Source organism: Coregonus lavaretus (assembly GCF_964263955.1).
Source record: "Coregonus lavaretus genome assembly, chromosome: 14".
NCBI classification, from domain to species: Eukaryota; Metazoa; Chordata; class Actinopteri; order Salmoniformes; family Salmonidae; genus Coregonus; species Coregonus lavaretus.
The window spans coordinates 29,372,753-29,396,579 of record NC_140001.1 but is presented as its reverse complement, the minus strand read 5'-3'; the positions used below and the strand labels follow the sequence as shown (position 1 = coordinate 29,396,579).

General features: G+C 42.6%; 1 protein-coding gene across 2 annotated transcripts; it reads left to right on the top strand.

Annotated features, from left to right (window-relative positions):
* Positions 1-2,677: 2,677 nt before the first annotated feature.
* LOC311141658 (squamous cell carcinoma antigen recognized by T-cells 3-like) lies at positions 2,678-23,651 on the top strand. 2 transcript variants are annotated; one of them, XM_084177063.1, is made up of 19 exons: positions 2,678-2,930; positions 3,668-3,794; positions 4,102-4,206; positions 4,301-4,485; positions 5,116-5,221; positions 9,780-9,904; positions 10,188-10,343; positions 15,730-15,868; positions 16,073-16,180; positions 16,308-16,385; positions 16,474-16,532; positions 16,670-16,779; positions 16,909-17,021; positions 17,625-17,701; positions 19,252-19,423; positions 19,562-20,037; positions 20,137-20,289; positions 21,259-21,449; positions 21,672-23,651. In XM_084177063.1, the coding sequence occupies exons 1-19, from the start codon at positions 2,745-2,747 to the stop codon at positions 21,859-21,861; spliced, it is 2,856 nt and encodes a 951-aa protein (XP_084033189.1). In that variant the 5' UTR covers positions 2,678-2,744; the 3' UTR covers positions 21,862-23,651. The 2 variants fall into 2 exon arrangements, with proteins under 2 accessions (XP_084033189.1, XP_084033188.1); XM_084177062.1 differs by having other exon boundaries at positions 16,073-16,201.
* Positions 23,652-23,827: the final 176 nt, after the last annotated feature.

Here is a 23,827-nt window from a genome sequence, read left to right as displayed (position 1 = left end):
GAATTTATTTATTTTTATTTTTATTTTACTAGGCAAGTCAGTTAAGAACAAATTCTTATTTACAATGACGGCCTACACCGGCCAAACCCGGACGTCGCTGGGCCAATTGTGCGCCGCCCTATGGGACTCCCAATCACGGCCGGTTGTGATACAGCCTGGAATCGAACCAGGGGGTCTGTAGTGACGCCTCAAGCACTGAGATGCAGTGCCCTAGACCACTGCGCCACTCGGGAGTGGTAGTTGGTGACATTTTATTTCAAACCTAGACTTTCAAATCTCTTATTCCCCAAACATTTGTTTTGCTTTTCTTTGTCTGCTGTTGCTGACTCTGTAATAGTCACGTTTGGACACACCTACTAATTCAAGGGTTTTTCCTTATTTTTTAAATGTTTTACATTGTAGAATAATAGTGAAGACATCACAACTATGAAATAACACATATGGAATCATGTAGTAAACAAAAAAGTGTTAAACAAATCAAAATATATTTGAGATTCTTCAAATAGCCACCCTTTGCCTAGATGACAGCTTTGCACACTCTTGGCATTCTCTCAACCAGCTTCACCTGGAATGCTTTTCCAACAGTCTTGAAGGAGTTCCCACATATGCTGAGCACTTGTTGGCTGTTTTTCCTTCACTCTGCCGTCCGACTCATCCCAAACCATCTCAATTGGGTTGAGGTTGGGGGATTGTGGAAGCCAGGTCATCTGATGCAGCACTCCATCACTTTCCTTCTTGGTAAAGTAGCCCTTACACAGCCTGGAGGTGTGTTGGGTCATTGTCCTGTTGAAAAACAATTGATAGTCCCACTAAGCCCAAACCAGATGGGATGGCGTATCGCTGCAGAATGCTGTGGTAGCCATGCTGGTTAAGTGTGCCTTGAATTCTAAATAAATCACAGACAGTGTCACCAGCAAAGCACCACCACACCATAACACCTCCTCCTCCATGCTTTACGTTGGGAAATACACATGCGGAGATCATCCGTTCACCCACACCGCGTCTCACAAAGACACAGCGATTTGTACCAAAAATCTCCCAATTTGAACTCCAGACCAAAGGACACTTTTCCGCCAGTTTCATCATAGCGCTTGATGGTTTTTGCGACTGCACTTGGAGAAACTTTCAAAGTTCTTGAAATGTTCCGTATTGACTGACCTTCATGTCTTAAAGTAATGATGAACTGTTGTTTCTCTTTGCTTGTTTGAGCTGTTCTTGCCATAATATGGACTTGGTCTTCTACCAAATAGGGCTATCTTCTGTATACCCCCCCTACCTTGTCACAACACAACTGATTGGCTCAAACGCATTAAGAAGGAAAGAAGTCCCACAAATTAACTTTTAAGAAGGCACACCTGTTAATTGAAATGCTTTCCAAGGTGACTACCTCATGAAGCTGGTTGAGAGAATGCCAAGAGTGTGCAAAGCTGTCATCAAGGCAAAGGGTGGCTATTTGAAGAATCTCAAATATAAAACATATTTTGATTTGTTTAACTCTTTTTTGGTTACCACATTATTCCATGTGTTATTTCATAGTTTTGATGTCTTCACTATTATTCTACAATGTAAAAAATTGTAAAAATAAAGAAAAACCCTTGAATGAGTAGGTGTGTCCAAACTTTAGATTATGTGACGTTTTGAATTTTCCATAGAATCAGGTGGTGTGTTCACTAGTGTTAGAAATTGCGTAATTCAAATCTGTTATTGGAATAAGAATCAAGAGATCTTCAATCCAAGCTAATTTATTATATGCAAAATGTATGTATGATAAGTATGAAGGTTCGTATATACGGGTCCACTGAAATACCACGCAGGGCACTCAGAGAACTAAACCATTGTTTACAGGTACTTTCTCAAATACTCTGACAGAGAGTTCCCACCTCTTCTGTTGGCCAATCAGAGTAAAGGACTGAGTGTGGTTTAGACTTTACTCAGCCAATCCGTTGGCGCACGGGTTAGTCCCACCCCTCTGCGCTCCACTTGTTGCACACTGTTGCCAGGCATAAGTTTATCATAACAACATGTGGAGTCAGCACCCAAAAGACACCATTCCACTGTACTACGTTCAAGGACGGTTCACAGACAACAAAGAGGCAGTGTTCGTATCTGTGAGAAATACAAGTCTTATCTGTCCTTCCCCTAACGTTCCACACATGAATCACAGCCTGTTATGTGAAACAATTTATATCAGTATAGTACAAACCTATGCTCCTCATTAATGCATTCCTTCTAAGCTATTCATCACTTCAATCCAATTATTAGAAAACAAATCCCAACACTAGCCAGGCTTGGACAATAGTGAGCAACTGCAGCCCCCCGGAGTCCTCTTTAGGACTAGATGGCTAAGCTAGCACACCGTGTCCTTCGCTCCCGCCTGCCGAACACCTGCCCTTTTCGTCTTTAACAGAACTGCGGGAAAACAGTGCCCGACAGGCAGGGGCGAAGGACACTCTACTGGTGTGTACTAACTATAGCTAGCTACCATTGTTGCCCCCGCCTCTTCTCCTTCTGTGGGGTTTATAGTCGGTTGGGATCCAACGTTATGGTGCATTACCCTCATTAAATCAAATTTCAAACCACCATATTGGAGCTTAAGAATTGACCAATATAAATATTAAGAGGGGTTCCTGCAGGTGCAGGAATGCCCACATTGCAGGAACACCCCGAATTGCGGGCTGCAGTTGCACCCTTCTCACCTTGGAAAGCTCTCACTGACAGTTTTAACAGGCAGACAAAGTTCCAACATGGCAGCAACGGGGGACGCAGAGGAGACTCAGTTGCAAGAGATGGAGGAAGAGACAGGGATGGAAAATGAAATGGATTTAGATGAAGAGGAGGGTTTGGGAATTGAAAATTCTGACGATGAAATAGACGATTCATCAGAAGACGAAAATGAGAATGAAGCCGAAATTCAGCGTTTGGAGGAGCAGGTACGTTAGCAAATTTAGCTAGCTAAGCTAACTTACTCTAGCTAGCTAGCTGTATTTGAGAAATTAATGGAATCCTAGCTAGCAATTTATCTAACGTTTGATGTCAACTAACAACGTTGTCTGTTACATTGAGATTTGAAAGCAATCCTCTACACATCACAAACAGCGAGTTGGCTTGTTTGCAGACTTGCACCGCTAACATTGAAAAGAAAGCTAGCTAGCGAGCTAACGTTAGCTTGCATGCTACTATTAGCCAGCTAGCTTCGTTGGAGTAACGTTGACTAGGTAACGTTAACGTACTAGCAAATGTTGCCTCATTATATAACTAGCTAGCCAGCTAGCATGTTACCTAGCCACAATGATATAATGTTTGCGAATTCAGTAAATATCAAATACGGATTTCTAGGCAGTTAGCTAGCTGGTTACATTGGCGTTAGCTAGTCAGCTAATCAATGCTTTCTGCGAAGTTGATTCCCCAACGACAACGTGCTTGCAGCAGCTGTAAACACGCGCCCTTTTTTCGCGAGCTGCAGCTAGTAAGCTAGCTAGACAGCAACAACATTGAACAGTCAAGCTATTTGGTTGATTGCACAAACAATACTTATTACACAAGTAAAAGTGGTGGAGTCCTGTTTAGCTAGTTACGTTGTATATTTGTTTGCTAACCAAAGACAATCTGTAAATGCACCCCAATGGTTGTTGGTCTGACTGTTCTATACTCTCTCTGTAACTTTCAGCTGTCCATCAATGCTTTTGACTACAACTGTCATGTGGACCTCATAAAACTCCTGAGGCAGGAGGGGGAGCTGCCTCGGCTGCGTAAGGCAAGGCAGAAGATGAGTGAGCTCTTCCCACTCACTGAAGGTTGGTTGGTGTCTGATGGCCTCTGGAGATGCTGCGTTGCATCCGGCTTTATGCATTACAACTTCTATGATTGAGCTGAAGTGCTTCATGCAGTAGACTGGATGACATCTAAGACTCGTTGAAGATAGGTCTGCTGCTCCTTTTGTTGTGATTGATTGTCCTTTTATGGATGATGATGATTTAATCATTTGGAACAAGGTTTACTGTTTCATCACATTCCTGTGGAAAGTTGTGATGGTTTCATTGTTTTGAACATACTGAATGTTATTGTGAACTGTATGCAAAGCTGACTTGTCCTCTCCTGCAGAGATTTGGCTGGACTGGCTCAAGGATGAGATCCGCCTAACAGAGGAGGAGCCGAACCGGGAGAAAGTCTATGAGCTCTTTGAGACGGCTATGAAAGATTATATCTGTGAGTTCTGCCCCCACTCATTGGCTTGTGTTACGATTCTATATGATGTGATGTTATTGTAAACTAAACATTGCAATTATTGTGTGGCCTTCAGGCCCAGAAATCTGGCTGGAATATGCCCAGTACTCTATCGGGGGCATGGGACTGCCTGGTGGGATGGAGAAGGTGAGGTCTATCTTTGAGAGAGCCCTGACAGCTGTGGGGCTGCACATGACCAAGGGGGCGACAGTGTGGGAGGCCTACAGGGAGTTTGAGAACGCCATACTGGTAACTGTTCAGGTGAGCTCCCCTGAAGAATAATGATCTCAAGTAGCTGCAACATGCTACTAATTTCTCTATACCTCCCCATGTCTTTATCTGTATGGGTGTTTTGTAAGGCTCGGAATTGCTTAACGTTATCACGTTACTTAGGTTTCGATACTGTGATTTTATTGCGATTCGATGTTCCAAACATATTGCTCACCGTATGTCTGCTGCAGAGGGACAAGAGAGCCATGAGAAAAAGATTTTTTTTTTTTGATCAGTCATGGAAATAAGTGCTGAAAACAAATTGGCTCCCTATTTGAAAAGAAGATGGAGAACAAGCTATGAAGGAAAAATACTGCAGTTTTGGTGCACGTACAGCAAACTAGCGCAAAAATTATTGCGATATTGTCAATATGATATGATGTATTGTCTAAAATTATATGCCGATATGTAACTGTATCGGTCCCCCCCCCCCCCCCCCCCCCCCAATCACTAGTGTTTTGTATAAGATCATCTGCTAAATTAATGATGGTAGATTTTCCTTATCTGAGTATTGGGCAGAAACAAAACAAAAAACACATGATTTGAACTCAATCTGATATTACACAAACCAGTCTCTATGCTGGATTTTGACTCAGTTTTCTCTCCCTGCTTTCTCCTCAGCCTCCCCCTGGCAGCGTTCCCACCTGTGAGCAGCAGGAGCTTCTGAATGCTCAGCTCGAGCGCATCCACACTCTGTTCCGCCGCCAGCTGGCCATCCCCTTAATGGGTAAGGCTCTTCCTGCTCCTCTCTGGAGGGCGTGCTGCAGTGTTTCCTCTGGAAAATGTGTTAGCTGTGGGGCTAAACTTAGCGGGGGTGGGGGGGCCGTTGATGGAGAGCCGCATGCAGGCGGCTAGATGCTCTCCCTGCAGTCTGTTCCTCAAGTCTGTTTTGACCTGAAATAACAGAAAGAAAAATAAGAGAAGGGAGAGGGACAAAGAGGATCTACTTTCACATTTAAATTCCTCTTTCTCATTTCATTGCAGAGAAGTCCCTCTCACAATTAACAGAAGACACTGGTATAGTCAGTGCGATTGCTGCCAGCTGGCTAAGGCAGGGGTAGACTGCCCCCACTCATCAAACTGCGAGGCCAGCTTTGTCATTGCAGTCAGCTGGTCCAACCCCTGAAATACATTAAAAACAAAAAGATGTACAACATTAAAGAATAGCCAACAGGGTGGTAGTTCAACAGGAAAAAGTTATCTTCAAAAGATTGTCACACTCATGCCATACCATGAAAGCTCCAACTAGCACATGTTGCTTGTAAGAGGGCCACTCTTGCAGCACAGCAGCCACTGGTGCTGGCAAGAACTGCCTGGAGAGGAGGGTCAGGTTAAAGGTGTTTATCCTCTCACTAGAGAACGCAGCCTGAGGTCCCAACACACTGAAGGCCTCCAGAATCTCCAGGTGTTGGAACCTCCGGTCTAGGCTGTCCTGGAGGCCAACAAGATATGGATCCATGACCTAATTACAGCACAAAACAGAAAATAAGTGATTAATAGCTGTTTTGTTTTAGTTTATCTAACACACATGATGTAATATTGGTTTCATCACAGCATTTGAAAACAAATGTTTTTACCTGCTCTCTGAACTGAGCCCAGAACTGCTCCCTGGTCTTGGTCTTCTCCAGCTGGCCTCTCCTCCTCCTAGATGTTGAATGCGCCCAGACCCATTGAGTCATCAAGGTCCTGGTGGAGTTGGCTCAGAAATGACCCCGGAGGCTGGGAATCACCAGAATTGGAGAGGAGTGATGCCATTGTCGCAGGGACCTACAACACGAGTTGTTTTGCTTTAAGTTATTATAATGAAGTGTCAGTAGTTCTTAAATATTTCATTGAGTAGTGCTGTCCTGTGACTCTGTTAAACTGAAACATTTGCACACGTTTGAACATGAAGATAGAAAAGAATGTACCTGCTCTTTTATGGCCGGGAAGTTTACATCCTCCTTTTGGAATACTTTTAAAAGCCGCGTAGGTGAGGCAGCACGTCCGCCTGCAGGTAAAGTGCTGCCACAAATCTTAGTTAGAAAAGTTTGTCACTTCACAATGATACATCAATTGACAATACAAAACAGGGTTTAAAAGCCACATTGTGGACCACTCAAATAGAGTTTTGAGACACTGAACGCAGTAATAGCAACATAGTACATTATTTAATTTGGAGTCCACTATAATCTATAATACATGTAGGCCTACCTGTACGTGGCACAGAAAGCGTAGAGGCCCTACGCAGTTGGGCACCGGTTCACCTCCACCTCCTCAGCCAATGCAGCCAACACTGAGCTGAGGTTTCGCTGAAGATTAGCCACGGCCAGGTGCTGGGACAGCCAGCGAACATCCTTTACTTCCTGCAAAATACATTTATTTTGAGTGTAGATGCAGTAGGTAAACAAGATGAGACCAGAGTATCAAAGTGAAGAAATGTGATGCATAATCTCACCTTCACTTTTAAGTACTGAATGCCCAGGGTCGCTGAAGCAGCTTTCAAGACTTCTGTCTTGTTACTGCTTTTGGCAAAGTAACTATGGAGCTGCTGTAGCTGCTCCTTGAAAGTGTCCATATAGGGGACCTCAGCTGATGCATCTTTACAGCAATATTATAGATCTAATTGATGTTAGTAGAGTTTTTAGGTTATAGCTAGCTTATGTAGTTAACTAGTTGGCTAGCTAACGTTAGTCAAACAAGCTAACGTACCTTTGTTGCAATTTCTCACGCAGGTGCACTCTGAAGTGATTCAAGTGAATTGTTTCGGCTGCAGAGGGTCTGCATCGAGCACTGGTCACTGGGCTAAATAACCTTCAGAACTGTGTTGAACCCAGACAGATGATCTATTTACCAAGAAAAGCAAATGTGCTTTACAGAACTTTATTGAAACGATGTTTGGTAGAAATAGGATGTTGCTTTTGGTGTGGCGGCAATGATTCTGCCGTGGCGTAGCACCACACTTAAATGAACACAGAGGAAACACTGGGGTGCTGTATAGAGGGGAGGAGATTTGGTTGGGTGGAATAGCATGTCCTTGAGAGTCCATCGTGGCAGACTTGGGAGGTACCCATCGCAAAGACCTTTTCAGGATGGATGTGGAGAGCCAGTGCAATGTCAGGAGAGTTGCAGAGTGTTGCTTTCTCTTACAATGTGGCTTTTGAAAGACTAAACAGAGGTTTACAGCAAAAGCACTCCTCCTCACCAGGCCCTGACCAACCTTTCATCCAAATGCAGGACTGGCCAAGAGATAGATGGTCTGGCATTGTCTGCTGCCTTTTTTCTGGTCCGGCTGAACGGCCACCGGAGGCATTTCTGGAACGGCTAATCCCGTCTCTCTCTTCTATGACCTGTGCCAACGCTCAGTGTATAATCCCTCCTTATCTACGGCCTGTCAGTCAGTGTTTTGTACCCCCACAAGATGATGGCAAAAAGAAAACCGGTTAAGCATTTACATGGCTGTGTGTTATTGGTCAAATGAGGACGAACTCAACATTTCAAAAGCCAATATCCCAGTAAATGAGTGTCATGGCTTTCATTAATCTGATGACTGTTTTATCGAATCAACTAACTATAGTTTAATAGTCACTCGATTTAAATTAATAATGTAACAATTAACTCATTAGGATTTTGGGGCACCACGGAAGAAGTTGTTTAACGAGTTACCATTTCCCTAATTAAACTCTTAGAAGATATATCGATAAGTCACAAATCTAATCATTACCTCATATCCGTCTCATTCTGAACGTCGCATAATCCTTGAACCTGCAAGAACCCTAACCTTATTGATGAATCAGCAATACACAAATTGGCTTAATTGTTTATTTACTAACTAAATATTAACACAGACTACATAAACACACACACTGTATATGTTATTGATTACTAACGTAATACAATGAAAACAAGTCCCTAGTAGACTAACAGCATGACTGCTGGGTTAGGGGAAGGAGGGGTCAATAGAAAGAGAGTGAAAGGGAGAGACAGAGATTCAACTTATCGTTGTTACGTTTGGAAACCACCGCTCATTCGGATAAGAAATGCAATGCATATTTACGCGTAGCTGTCCTTGATTGTCATCTCTCTGTTGAACCACTTTCTCAAAAAGGGTTTGAGTGTCCTATCCCACTTCGGTGCGACTCGGCTTGTCTTCGAATGGAGTGTACGTTAGAATAGATACTTCAGATGTACCAACGGTTGTCTCGTGTCTTTAGTGAAAGTTCTAGACTACTTTACATGCCAGCTGCAGACTGGTAATGCTACGGTCTAGTGAGTTTCTTCTTCTTGTGTAGAGATTGAGAGTTTCAGAGTTTCTCACCAATTCAACAATTCTCTCATTAGAAGGCTAAAATCACATTGCTATCTTAACCAAAATACTCTCATACTTAATCATATATTTTATACAACATTTAGATGTAAACTTGACAAGTAGAATATGTACACTTTCTGAGTTATAGTTATTTCTTGATACCATCCTTAATGACAATCACAAAATAAACAATATGACATGATTATTCTTTAGATCCCCACTGACCATTCCAAACATTTGGATGTCAGAAATAATCCAATGTCCAAGCTTTTGACGTTAGTTTTTAGGCGGGCCACACTCTCTTGACAAAGGCATTCCTTTGGTGGATAATGTCTCCTGAGTGGCGCAGTGGTCTAAGGCACTGCATCGCAGTGCTAACTGTGCCACTAGAGATCCTGGTTCGAATCCAGGCTCTGTCGCAGCCGGCCGCGACCGGGAGACTCATGGGCGGCGCACAATTGGCCCAGCGTCGTCCAGGGTAGGGGAGGGAATGGCCGGCAGGGATGTAGCTCAGTTGATAGAGCATGGCGTTTGCAACGCCAGGGTTTTGGGTTCGATTCCCACGGGGGGCCAGTATAAAAAAAAAAATATGTATTCACTAACTAAGTCGCTCTGGATAAGAGCGTCTGCTAAATGACTAAAATGTAAATGTACTGAAAGGCAGAGAGAGAAAGTTTCTCTCCTGCTTAAATTTACGACCCAGTGTTAAGGTGTCAAGACGGCACAGCCCCCCTTCCTCTCTTCTGTGGGTGAGAGGGGGTCTGGCTATCTTCAAACATTTGCCTAGCTGATGGGTCCTTTGATCCACTGTCAGGAGAGTCATGAGATTAGAAACTTTTGGTGTGTCTCCCTTCAAGTAATTGTAATAAACGCACAGGATCCTTTTTATATAATCACCTACATTCTAATCCACACTTAGAATGTGTCTGGCTGTGGTATGCATATTCAGGGTTGAGTGTGAAAGGTTTCTCCTAATGATAACTGTGATCTTTTGCAGACATGGACGGAACATATGCAGAGTATGAGGAGTGGTCTGACCAGGGGGTGTCTGATACAGTCTCCCAGAAGTATAAGAGAGCCCTGCAACAGATGGAGAAGAGCAAGCCTTATGAGGAGACTCTGGTACTTACCTAGATTGTATTCTAGTCTGGACATTTATACCATACTGTTTGTTTTGGAAGGATTTAATGGATTTTAAGCATTCAATTCGATTGCACTGCCTAGAAAGTAGCAGTAGATTAGTAGTAAAGTTATGTATAATTTTAAGAATTATGTGCTTAAGCAAATGTCTTGCTTTTTTCTATGTGTACCTCTGAAATCTCTGTGTGACTCTGTATGTGTGAGTCTGTATTCTAGACATGGTCATCTGCTCAATGCCTTTCATATGCCAACGTTTGTGTTGCAGATGATAGCCGAGCCGCCCAAGCTGGCAGAGTATCAGACCTACATTGACTATGAGCAAAAGGAGGGTGACCCAGCACGGATCCAGATCATCTTTGAGCGGGCACTGGCAGAAAACTGCCTGGTACCAGACATGTGGGCAAAGTACACCAAATACCTGGTGAGCCTCATTTTAATTACTCACAGCCAGCCGTCTCCCTCTCTCCAGCAGCTCCTGAAATGTATCATGGGCCTTTTAATATCTTTAATGGGATGGTAATGAGATGCTGAGATCGCAAACACAGACATCGAGTAATTCATCAGAGCCTGGGTGTTTCACTAGTTTGATGAAAAAAACTACTTTTAATCATATGGTTCCTAACCTGTAATCCAGTAGGCTCTCTTTCAGAATCCCAGTTTTGGCCCTTGCTGTGTCTCACATAGGAACCCAGGCTCAGCAGCTATAGCATTTAAGGAAATAAAGAAGGTCATCAAGGTAGCTATATGCTATGGAAGTGCTGTGATTTAAATCTAGTCGTCTCCTGCATATACTCAGGGAAGTGATTACATTGGAAGTGTGATTTAACTGAATGATATGCTTCCACACATTAATCAAATTATGACACTGCCTAATGGAGTTTGGCAGTATATTATTCCTTGTGCAGCATTGTGAAAACATCTACACCAGCAACATATCTACAGAGGTGTGGAATATCAGTAGCTGCCGTAGTGAAACATTTCTGCTATCTCATGGTTGCACCTAACACTTTTTTTTTGTCATTAATATCACCCAGGTAGAAATGATAGATTTGCTGTCTTTGAATTCCTTGTAAATAGTGTTGCACGCTGTACCGAAACTTGGGTACTTTTTCGATACTATAACATGAAAAAACATTTCGGTACTAGAATTTGTTACTTTCGATTCTTCTATCAAATGTGTCTCACTTCCTATACTGACTGAGAGGATGAAGTCTGTAGTAATTTGCCAACCGGGCCAGTAACTTCTCAGCGCATTTGGCGTTCCAGTTTGACTTTTACACGCCCTGTAAAAGTCCAATAGAAAACTGCTGGTGCACCGCATTGTTGCGATTACACACGGAAAACTTGTGCTATATTTGAGCAATATGATTGGCCGTTCATTCAAGCACCACCACGCTTGACGCGAGTCACAATTTTTTGAGCAGTACATGGGTGAGTCGATCAATCAATCATTCAATACCCCCCCCCCCCCCCCAAAAAAAAACGAACTCACATGTCCTTTGTGAACTAAGACTCACACTTTACTTTTGTCCCCCTACTAGCACTGACTTTGCTGATGGCTACTTTATTTATGAACATTTTACTTAATATGACTGAGATGTGGTTGGCTCACCTAGCTATCTTAAGATGAGTGCACTAACTGTAAATCGCTCTGGATAAGATCGTCGGACTAAATTGTAAATGTAAAATATAATGCACGTGGGCTGTCCAGACTAGCAAAATAAATAAACACATAAATCTACTCGCTGACCTTATTTTGAGGGAAAGTGATTTACAAAAGTGAACTTTCAATAGTGAATATAGTTGAAAATTAGCAATAAGCTACTGTTGATAGTATACAAAAAGACAGCTCTACAAAAATATACCTACCATTCGTCTTGGCTACTGCAGCCTCTCTTTTGAGAAGCAGTTAAGAATTTAGTCAACAAATGTATCAATTTCTATTATATGTAAATAGTTTAGGATCAGTGAATGCCATAATGTAGTTATTAGATACTTCTCCCTATTAGCTGTAATCATATTTTTTCAAAGCCATTTTTGCTGCCGTGCTAGCTGTTTTGGGCCGAACAGATTCACAAATCATGGGGATTTGTCGCGCAATGCAGATGTTGACTCCCTCTGAGACACGTGTTGCTAGGCAACCCCCCTTTACTTGCTGGGACAGGCTTGTTCCCTCCGTGCCTAATGCCAGTGTGAGAAACTTGCTATCAATTGTTTGTGCTATGAATATGAAACAAAATAAATACTGCACTCTGACCCACAACTACTTTGCTAGATTGATGATAGTGTTAGACAAAGCAAGGAAAGTGAACTTCAAAAATGTGCTGTAGTTTTCTTGGAATTTGCAGCTGTTGTTGGTAAGTAATGAGTCTGAGTATTGGGATATATATATATATATATATAAATAAATAAATAAACTCAGCAAAAAATAAATGTCCTCTCACTGTCAACTGCATTTATTTTCACCCTCCGATCCAACAGTTCCCAGACGTGCTCAATGGGATTGAAATCCGGACTCTTCGCTGGCCACGGCAGACCACTGACATTCCTGTCTTGCAGGAAATCACGCACAAAATGAGCAGTATGGCTGGTGGCATTGTCATGCTGGAGGGTCATGTCAGGATGAGCCTGCAGGAAGGGTACCACATGATGGAGGAGGATGTCTTCCCTGTAACGCACAGCGTTGAGATTGCCTGCAATGACAACAAGCTCAGTCCGATGATGCTGTGACACACCGCCCCAGACCATGACAGACCCTCCACCTGCAAATCGATCCTGCTCCAGAGTACAGGCCTCGGTGTAATGCTCATTCCTTCGACGATAAACGCGAATCCGACCATCACCCCTGGTGAGACAAAACCACGACTCGTCAGTGAAGAGCACTTTTTGCCAGTCCTGTCTGGTCCAGCGACGGTGGGTTTGTGCCCATAGGCGACGTTGTTGCTGGTGATGTCTGGTGAGGACCTGCCTTACAACAGGCCTACAAGCCCTCAGTCCAGCCTCTCTCAGCCTATTGCAGACAGTCTGAGCACTGATGGAGGGATTGTGCGTTCCTGGTGTAACTCGGGCAGTTGTTGTTGCCATCCTGTACCTGTCCCGCAGGTGTGATGTTCGGATGTACCGATCCTGTGCAGGTGTTGTTACACGTGGTCTGCCACTGCGAGGACGATCAGCTGTCCGTCCTGTCTCCCTGTAGCGCTGTCTTAGGCATCTCACAGTATGGACATTGCAATTTATTGCCCTGGCCACATCTGCAGTCCTCATGCCTCCTTGCAGCATGCCTAAGGCACGTTCACGCAGATGAGCAGGGACCCTGGGCATCTTTCTTTTGGTGTTTTTCAGAGTCAGTAGAAAGGTCTCTTTAGTGTCCTAAGTTTTCATAACTGTGACCGTAACAGCTTACAGACGGTAGGCAATTAGTGTCTTAACAACCGTTCCACAGGTGTGTGTTCATTAATTGTTTATGGTTCATTGAACAAGCATGGGAAACAGTGTTTAAACCCTTTACAATGAAGATCTGTGAAGTTATTTGGATTCTTACGAATTATCTTTGAAAGACAGGGTCCTGAAAAAGGGACATTTCTTTTTTTGCTGAGATATATATATATATATATATATATACACACACACACACACACACACACACAGTACCAGTCAAAAGTTTGGACACACCTACTCATTCAAGGTTTTTCTGTATTTTTACTATTTTGTACATTTGTACAAAACTATGAAATAACACATATGGAATCACGTAGTAGCCAAAAAAGTGTTAAACAAGTCAAAATATATTTTATATTCTTCAAAGTAGCCACCCTTTGCCTTGATGACAGCTTTTGCACACTATTGGCATTCTCTCAACCAGATTCATGAGGAATGCTTTTCCAACAGTCTTGAAGAAGTTCCCACATATGCTGAGCACTTGTTGGCTGCTTTTCCTTCACTCTGCGGTCCAACTCATCCCAAACCATCTCAATTGGGTTGAGGTCGGGTGATTGTGGAGGCCAGGTCATCTGATGCAGCACTCCATCACTCTCCTTCTTGGTCAAATAGCCCTTACACAGCCTGGAGGTGTGTTTTGGGTTATTGTCCTGTTGAAAAACAAATGATAGTCCCACTAAGCGCAAACCAGATGGGATGGCGTATCGCTGCAGAATGCTGTGGTAGCCATGCTGGTTAAGTGTGCCTTGAATTCTAAATCACAGACAGTCACTAGCAAAGCACCCCCACACCATCACACCACCTGCTCCATGCTTCAAGGTGGGAACCACACATGCGGAGATCATCCGTTCACCTACTCTGCGTCTCACAAAGACACGGCGGTTGGAACCAAAAATCTCAAATTTGGACTCATCAGACCAAAGGACAGATTTCCAACGGTCTAATGTCCATTGCTCGTGTTTCTTGGCCCAAGCAAGTCTCTTCTTATTATTGGTGTCCTTTAGTAGTGGTTTCTTCGCAGCAATTCCACCATGAAGGCCTGATTCATGCAGTCTCCTCTGAACAGTTGATGTTGATGTGTCTGTTACTTGAACTCTGTGAAGCATTTATTTGGGCTGCAATATGAGGTGCAGTTAACTCTAATAAACGTATCCTCTGCAGCAGAGGTAACTCTGGGTCTTCCTTTCCTGTGGCGGTCCTCATGAGAGCCAGTTTTATCATAGCGCTTGATGGTTTTTGCGACTGCACTTGAAGAAACTTTCAAAGTTTTGGGTCATTGTCCTGTTGAAAAACAAATGATAGTCCCACTAAGGACAAACCAGATGGGATGGCATATCGCTGCAGAATGCTGTGGTAGCCATGCTGGTTAAGTGTGCCTTGAATTCTAAATAAATTACTGACAGTGTCACCAGCAAAGCATCCCCACACCATCACACCTCCTCCTCCATGGTTCAATTTTCTGTATTGACTGACCTTCATGTCTTAAAGTAATGATGGACTGTCGTTTCTCTTTGCTTATTTGAGCTGTTCTTGCCATAATATGGACTTGGTCTTTTACCAAATAGGGCTATCTTCTGTATACCACCCCTACCTTGTCACAACACAACCGAATGGCTCAAACGCATTAAGAAGGAAAGAAATTCCACAAATTAACTTTTAACAAGGCACACCTGTTAATTGAAATGCATTGCAGGTGACTACCTCATGAAGCTGGTTGAGAGAATGCCAAGAGTGTGCAAAGCCTACTTTGAAGAATCTCAAATTATAAAATATATTTTGATTTGTTTAACACTTATTTGGTTACTACATGATTCCATATGTGTTATTTCATAGTTTTGATGTGTTCACTATTATTCTACAATGTAGAAAATAGTAAAAAATTAAGAAAAACCCTTGAATGAGTAGGTGTGTCCAAACTTTTGACTGGTACTGTATATATTTTATTTGTATTATCGATACTTGGAGTCATAGAATCGATATATTGTCAAAAACATTATGCGGATACTCTACTGTATCGAATCCCCTCCCATCACTACTAATATCCACATCTCATTATTGGTTTCTCTTATTTTATCTTCAGAAGTCAATTGCCACCACCCCATCAGCTACAGTGAGTCAGCCTACCATTACATCTGTGCTAGAACTTGACACAAAGTACGACAACTCAAAAGATGCCCAAAGGTTATTCTGTGACTTTTGCTAATATCCATTCTTTTTTTGCGATGGTATTGTTTTGGTTTTGAGTATCGTGATACTAAACCTGTTATCGGTATCGAAGTATTCTGGTGTCGTGACAACACTACTTGTAAATGTGGGTTGTGATAGTTTGTTGGATTGTTTTATTAACTAGTCTTTTGTTGTTGCCTCAGGACCGCCAACTGAAGATCAAAGACCTGGTCCTGTCCTCTCACGACCGTGCGGTCAGGAACTGCCCCTGGACCATGGGCCTGTGGAAGAACTACCTGCTGGCCCTGGAGAGGCATGGGGCTGACCACCACACTATCTCAGGTAACCACTGGGTTATTGGGGCAGCACTGATATCTGTCATGCATGTAGTGGATGTAAACAGAGATTTCAAGACATTAATTAAATGTATATTTCAATGAAAATGGGTGAACTTGGATGCAGGGGTTGTTTTGCCCATATCATTCATGGGTACTAAGACTGTGGAATCCTTGGAATTATGAAGATCATCTCGTTTTCCCTCCACAGATGTTTTTGAAAAGGCCCTGAATGCTGGTTTCATACAAGCCACAGATTACGTGAATATCTGGGAAGCGTACCTCGATTACCTGAGGAGGCGCGTCGATTTCAGCAAAGGTGAAAGCACCTTAACATTGGGTAATGCAAAGTAACATAAGTAATAAGATCTTATTTGTGGTGTGGGGAAAGTCAAATGTATACATGAAAGAAGTCCTCTATTGATAATGGCGTTATGTGTTTCCAGAGTCAAGCAGAGAGCTGGAGGAGCTGCGGGCAGCCTTCACCCGGTCTCTGGACTATATGAAACAGGATGTGGAAGAGAGTAAGTGGACCTGCAGCCTGTGTACTGTTAATCTCAGTCTTTGTGTGTTTGTGTTGGAGACTCACCAATGTGTCTTGCTCCTTTTAAGGGTTTAGTGAAAGTGGAGACCCCTCCTGTACTATCATGCAGGTCTGGGCGAAGATAGAGGTAAGGGTGAAGATTATGACAAACTTGTCTTGTGTTCACTTGCTTCTATCAGTGCAGATACAAGTCAGTGCAAAAACAGCATCTATACAAATTTAAAATGTGATTTTTATAACACCTTCTCTTTCCTCTCTGACCAGGCCCTGCATTGTAAGAACATGCAGAAGGCCAGAGAACTGTGGGACAGCATCATGACAAAAGGGAATGCCAAATTCGCCAACATGTGGTTGGAGTACTATAACCTGGAGAGGTCAGTGAAGTCACTCTTTAGTGGTCACCTATAAACTGTTGATTTAAAGGTTAGAGATATTGATTTATCAGTGACAAATCTGATGCTGATTTTGTGTGTTATGTTTTCTGATGGGCTGACTCTTTGTAGGTCGTACGGAGACGCTCTCCACTGCAGGAAAGCACTCCACAGGGCCGTCCAGTGTACCTCCGACTACCCAGAGCATGTGTGCGAGGTCCTGCTCAACTTTGAGAGGGTCGAGGGTAAGTCAACGTGATGGAAATGTCATGAATGAGGGGATTCGATTAAGTCTGGGTTGCACTGGGCTATGGCCCGTCACGTGACCGCAAAGCCGGTGAGGGAGGTGCGAATTTGCCGTAATTTGTGCCTCTTGGTTATGTTGTCAACAAGGCAGCATGATGCGTTGTTCAGAAACAGATCTATTTTCCATAAAATATGTTAGAATTTTCAAACTAGTTTTCATTGGAAAGGCAGAAAGCGTGTTTATCAAAACAATCACTTTAGCATGTGAAAACACAGAATCCTACTCATTACTCCACGTGCTTAACTTGTGTCACTTTTGTTTTGAGCCGACTTCGCTGTCGGACATAGCGGGGCACCCTGGTCAGGCCCGGGAGGCAGCCTGGTTCCAAAATGAATGCAATCACTTTTCACTGGTTGAAACTCCGACCAACTGGGCACCCGGGCCAGCTTAATCGAATCCCCTCAATAAGTGGACAGGTATCTGGAGTGTCAGTTGATGGGATGGATTGGCTGATTTGTTGAAAACTTAACACTGTATTGGTAAATCTTAGTCTGAGAGTAAGGTGAGTGTTTCATTGCAGTTTGTTCTGTGTCACCTCCAGGTTCTCTGGAGGACTGGGATGCAGCGGTGCAGAAGACTGAGACACGGCTGAACAGAGTCAACGAGCAGAGGGCCAAGGTAGGACACACCCGAGTCAATACTTTGTAGAAGCACCTTTGGCAGCGATTACAGCTGTGAGTCTTTGGGTAAGTCTCTTAAGAGCTTTCCGCACCTTGATTGATTGTGCAACATTTGCCCATTATTCTTTTCAAAATTCTTTAAGCTCTGTCAAATTGGTTGTTGATAATTGCTAGACAACCATTTTCAGGTCTTGCCATAGATTTTCAAGTAGATTGAAGTCGAAACTAACTTGGCCACATTCACTGTCTTCTTGGTAAGCAACACCAGTGTAGATTTGGCCTTGTGTTTTAGGTTATTGACCTGCTGAAAGGTGAATTCATCTCCCAGTGTAAAGGTGGAAAGCAGACTGAACCAGGTTTTCCTCTAGGATTTTGCCTGTGCATAACTTCATTCCGTTAGTTTTTTATCCTGAAAACTCCCCAGTCCTTAACGATTACAAGCATACCCATAACATGATGCAGCCACCACTATACTTGAAAATATGGAGAGTGGCACTCAGTAATGTGTTGTATTGGATTTGCCCCAAACATAACACTTTGTATTCAGGACAAAAAGTTACTTGCGTTGCCACTTTTTTTGTGCCTTGTTGCAAACAGGATGTTTTATTATGTACAGGCATCCTTTTCACTCTGTCAATTAAGTTAGTATTGTGGAGTAGCTGCAATGGTGTTGATCCATCCTCAGTTTCTTTTCTACTATCACAGCCGTTAAACTCTGTAACTGTTTTAAAGTAACCATTGGCCTCAGTGAAATCCCTCAGCAGTTTCCTTCCTCTCCGGCAACTGAGTTAGGAAGGACGCCTGTATCTTCGTAGTGACTGGGTGTATTGATACACCATCCAAAGTGTAATTAATGACTTCACCATGCTCAAAGGGCTATTCAATGTCTGCTTTAATTTATTTTTTTACCCATCTACCAATAGGTGCCCTTCTTTGTGAGGTATTGGAAAACCCCTCTGGTCTTTGTGGTTGAATCTGTGTTTAAAATTCACTGCTCGACTGAAGGACCTTATCGATAATTAATTATATGTGCGGGGTACAGAGATAAGGTAGTCATTCAGAAATCATGTTAAACACTATTATTGCACTCAGTGATTCCATGCAACTTAATGTGACTTGTTAAGCAAATTTTTACTCCTGAACTGATTTAGGCTTGCCATATGAGGTTGAATACTTAACTCTTTTCCGTTTTTCATTTTTTATATTTGTAAACATTTCGAAAAGCATAATTTCACTTTGACATTATGGGGCATTGTGTGTAGGCCAGTGACGACATCTCAATTTAATCCATTTTAAATTCAGGCTGTAACACAAATGTGGAAAAAGTAATGGTGTGTGAATACTTTCTGAAGGCACTGTAGTAGGAAGTTGATAATACTGGGCAGCAGAGGAAGGATGAGTTGGGTTGTAGGGGGAAATGTAGTATTATCTATTTTTACATTGGCGAGCAACAGATTTTAATGACAGAATTGAAAGGAAAACAAAAGTTTTGCTTGTGCAGCTGTTTCTTTGCTGTCAGGTTCATAACGTCATCCTTGTCCCTCTCAGGTGACAGAGAAAGAAGCCCATCTGGCACTACATGAGGAGGAGAAGACTGAACAGCGGCGGAGGGCCAAGGCAGACAAGAAGAACCAGAAGAAGGGCCAGAAAGGCAGCAGGCCTGGGGAGAAGAGGAAGGCAGAGGACAAGGATTACGAGGATGAGTGGGGGGAGGAATCGGGTAAGGAGAGGCATGAAGATCATACATTTATTTAACATAGGAATATTATTGCTTGGTGTCCGCTTATGCTAATAAAGTGGCATGTATAGAAGTCATCCTGTGTGTTTGCTAAAGCTTTGTCACCTCTCTCTGCGACAGAGCAACCTCCAAAGAGGCACAGAGGGGAGGGCGACCAAGGCTTCAGGGAGGGAGGCGGCGGTACTGAGGTGTTCATGGAGACAGAGAGTGGACTGTTTGGGAGGAGAGCTCCCCCTGGCCGCAGACAGGAACGCCCTGGTGCTAAGAGGGGCCAGCAGGTGGCACCAGCCACCATATGGAAGACCCAGGAAGATGACCCCGAGCAACGCAAAGACGACTGCAGTGTGTTTATCAGTAACCTGGCCTTCACCATGGAGGATCCAGAGAAGAGGCTGAAGGAGTTGTTTGAGCCCTGCGGTCCTGTCCAGTCGGTGCGCCCCGTCTATGCTGCCAAGGGCTTCAGAGGGTACTGCTATGTACAGTTTGAGGGCAAGGCGTCCGTGCTCGAGGCCCTGAAGATGGACCGGCAAGAGGTGGACGGCAGGCCCATGTTCGTATCACCCTGTGTGGATAAAAACAAGAACCCTGATTTTAAGGTAAGAGACCCGCGTGTTAGTTTGTATTTAGGGTTGGATGAATGGAATGGTGGTTTACCAAGCGGCTACTGAGTAACTTTTAATTAAATCTTCCTTTAGGTGTTTAAGTACAACACAAACCTGGAGAAACACAAGATATTTATCTCGGGCCTGCCCTTTTCCTGCACCAAGGAGCAGCTAGAGGAGCTGTGCAAGGATCATGGCACCATTAAAGACATCCGCCTGGTCACCAACCGCTCAGGCAAACCCAAGGTGAGGCATAATGCTGGGAGGTAGGGTTATGCGTTTCTCTATCCAGATGTTAGGTTAAGAATAGTAATTTGCTCTTGAGTCTTATATTTGTTGTAATGTGAATTAAATGTCCATCTTTGTAAACATCCAAACTAGGGGTGTGAACATTTAAACGTTAAAAGGTTTAAATGAAATTGGGATCCTTAACATTAAGAACATTGTTTTTTTGTTTTCTTTATGTAGATGCAGAAAGTAAACAGCATAGTAGGTCAATTTCCACAACAACTGAGAGCGTTGAAGCGCAAGGCTCAACTTCTCAGCTGTTTTGGTGCATTGGCTAGATACAGCTTTTGATAGCTGATAGATAGGCCTAGTGCACAGTTTTGACTCTGTCTGCCTGGTGCCCCTCCCCTCTCTCTCCGTCCCTCGCTATGAAAGATGCAAGTGTTTGTATTCTTGGAAGTACGGCAACAAATCGGTCTCCTCCGTTCCAAAAATACTGAATCTTAGGAGTTGATTTCTAGCGGAATCTAATCTTGACACTCAGAAATGGGAGTTGACGTGTAAGGAGTCAATTATTTTGGAGTTGACTCTCCACCACTACGTCATCGTTGTTAAGTTGGATAAATGGCAGAGAAAGGCAAGCGACAGCAGCAAAGTTTTGTATGGCAATACTTTGATAAATTAAATGAAAAGAAAATACAGGTACAGGTGCAATGCTTAACCATCTGAAAGGTATGCACCGTGAGACACAAACCATTGCATGGCGGCAGCACAGCTGCATTGTGAATTTACGTGGAATTTTATGAATGGTTATCGTTTTAATGGAAAACTGTTTTTTTTAAAAATCTGTTTAAACTTTTAAGAAATATTGTCTATTTGTCACATCCCTAATCCAAACAGATCATTTGAATCACAAATGTAAAAGCTCCATTGACACATTTGGTAATTAGATTTGCTGGTCTAATGGCTGCTGTGTGGTGTCTGCAGGGTCTGGCGTACGTGGAGTTTGGGGATGAGGCTCTGGCCTCCCAGGCCGTGCTGAAGTTGGATGGCACAGTACTACAGGAACACACACTCTCTGTTGCCATTAGCAACCCGCCTCGCAGAAACACTGCCGACAAGCCTGGCTTCAGCAGACCCATGGGAGCCATGATGCCCCGGTCTATGGTCTATGGATCGTAAGTTGCCCAACGATTGAGCAATAATGTATTCTTCACACACTGGCACCTAAAACAATTAATAGTCAAAGATGTTGCCCTTAAGATGGTACTCATTCCTATCAGTCCATTTAGCCATGTTTTGAATCAGCTATACTCACCCACTAAAGAGATGTATAATATAGATGTGAACCAGTAAAACTTGAATTTGAGAAGTCTGATTCCTTTGGTTTTGTTTTTCAGAAGGGGTAAAGGGCGCACCCAGCTCTCACTACTCCCTCGTTCACTACATCGGCAGACTGGATCAGAAAGTAAAGCAGAGAATGGGACTGCACCTAAACCCACAGGGGGCACATCTGGAGACGCTGGATTTGAAGCACAAGCCAAGCCCTTGTCTAATTCAGACTTTGCCAAAATGCTTTTCAAAAAGTGAAAACAATAAAAAGAACTGCCTTTGTATGGAAAGCCATCTTGTGTCCTGGAGGAGAAGAGATGGCAGATATTGTGCTGTAATTTGACTCCCCTTTAATCCACACCAATGGCCCCCATCCTCCTTGTCACTTTCTGTAAGAAAATCTCCCTGGCTCAACTGGCCCCAGACCCCATATTACCACATCATTTTGAACAATAATTGATTGATATTCCTTTTGAACTAGTGTGAGAGAATGCCTATTTTAATTACCAATTTCAGTTTGTTTTTATTTGGAAAGGTGTTTTATAAAGACATGTATCATATCATATATGTGTGTGTGTAAATGTAAATAATACCTTATCGCTCGGTGTGTTCTTTTGTTTTGGATAGGGATATATAGATTTTTTTTTTTACAGCCCAGCTTGTGAATCGTGTTTCTTGTTGTTTTAAAAGGTATATGTGAGAGCTTGACATTGAGATATATGTATGACAACAATGAAATATATTTTTCCGGTATGTAAAGGCAACTTAAGGCGTCAACATACCACTCATCTTTTGTTTGCCCTACAGGGCAGCTAACATGCAACGATATTTGTTCCCATGCAGTGATTGACTAATGCTTCGCTTTACAGAATATTACCTAAAACTGCAGTTGTACAAATAATTTATTTGCAGATGTACTGCCCAGAACTCATTCCTCACCTGTTCTGTGCTCACATTTAGACTGTAGTTTTAAGTCTTTGTCCATAAAAACAAAAAAAAATACATGATCCTTTATATTGTTATTAATCCCTTACTGAGACTTCTTATTGATGACACTGTAATTTAAGGTTGTCTGTGACTGCATGTCATTTTTTTTTTGCCTATCATGTTTAGGCTGTCTTACCTGAAAGGATCGAAGGGATTGTTGTTGTGTACTGTCATATTTTCCCAATTTACTTCCAGGTAACCTTTTGACTGGATTGCTCATTCCTGGCTAAGGTATTGAATAAGCTATCTGTGTAAGCAATGAGGTGGGTGGGGAATGAAGAACTGAGTTTGGAGAAGCACTAAAGGGCCTTGGCTTTTGTCATCTCAGAATTCTAACCAGTCCTGTCCACAAGTGAATCAACCATTTTTGGGAGAAAGAAAATCTATGCAGCCCTCAATGTCCACAATATAAGTTCAATAAATTATGACATCATGGGGAATGTAAAGGTTTGAACTAAATTCCTAAAAGTCTCCTTTGCCTTTCAAATTAATGTCGTCATTAAGAATTCAGTTTCGACCAGTAATCCTGTTTGGATGAGTGGGGAACGTCAAATGTGTTTTCAGTATTCACACACCCAGAGTGATTGGCCATAGTTTTGTATGTTTGAGAATTATGAGTTATCTATCAACGTTCTATCACCACAGTGGCCTAATCTAGTTAGAGACTACAAATGTTTGAGCTTTAGAAGTTGCGTTCTGTTTGTCCAATATATGGTGTATGCACATTGTGTGATAACTTTAAAATCATGTCATGGTGTTTTAATTTTTATATTACGAGAACGCAGATGTAAACTAGAAATAGCTTTTTTTCTTTACAAAATGGTCAATGCAACCCTCTGAGGAGATTGAACTTGGTCTACTTTTGTTCAGTGATTCATTTACTGCTTGTTCCAAGTTTTACACTTGTCATTTGGGTGTTGTAAAAATGTAATCTTGTGGTTTTGTTGCCATTTCTGGCCTAAATTTTATTAAAGCAATTCAAATAGATGTTGAGTTTTGAAACTAAGGAAATCACATTCAACAGGTTGTTTATTTTGTGAAAATAAATACTCAACTACATGAAAGTGCTTCAGTGAAATACCAGACAGTATGACCCAGTTGGATGAGCTACTGTACAGTACATTGATACAAACCATGTTTTATCTCAAAGGAATAATGACCAGCCCACCTATCGCCTTACCGCAGAACATTGTTTTCTGTTCATTTCACAAAGATTTTACATGTTGAATCATCACCG

Bases quoted from the DNA above. Each gene is read 5' to 3' on its own strand.
- LOC311141658 (XM_084177062.1), top strand. From the start codon at position 2,745: ATGGCAGCAACGGGGGACGCAGAGGAGACTCAGTTGCAAGAGATGGAG. The intron at 10,344-15,729 runs GTGAGCCTCATT...TTGTTGCCTCAG, and splicing joins CAAAGTACACCAAATACCTG to GACCGCCAACTGAAGATCAA. The intron at 19,424-19,561 runs GTAAGGAGAGGC...TCTCTGCGACAG, and splicing joins TGAGTGGGGGGAGGAATCGG to AGCAACCTCCAAAGAGGCAC.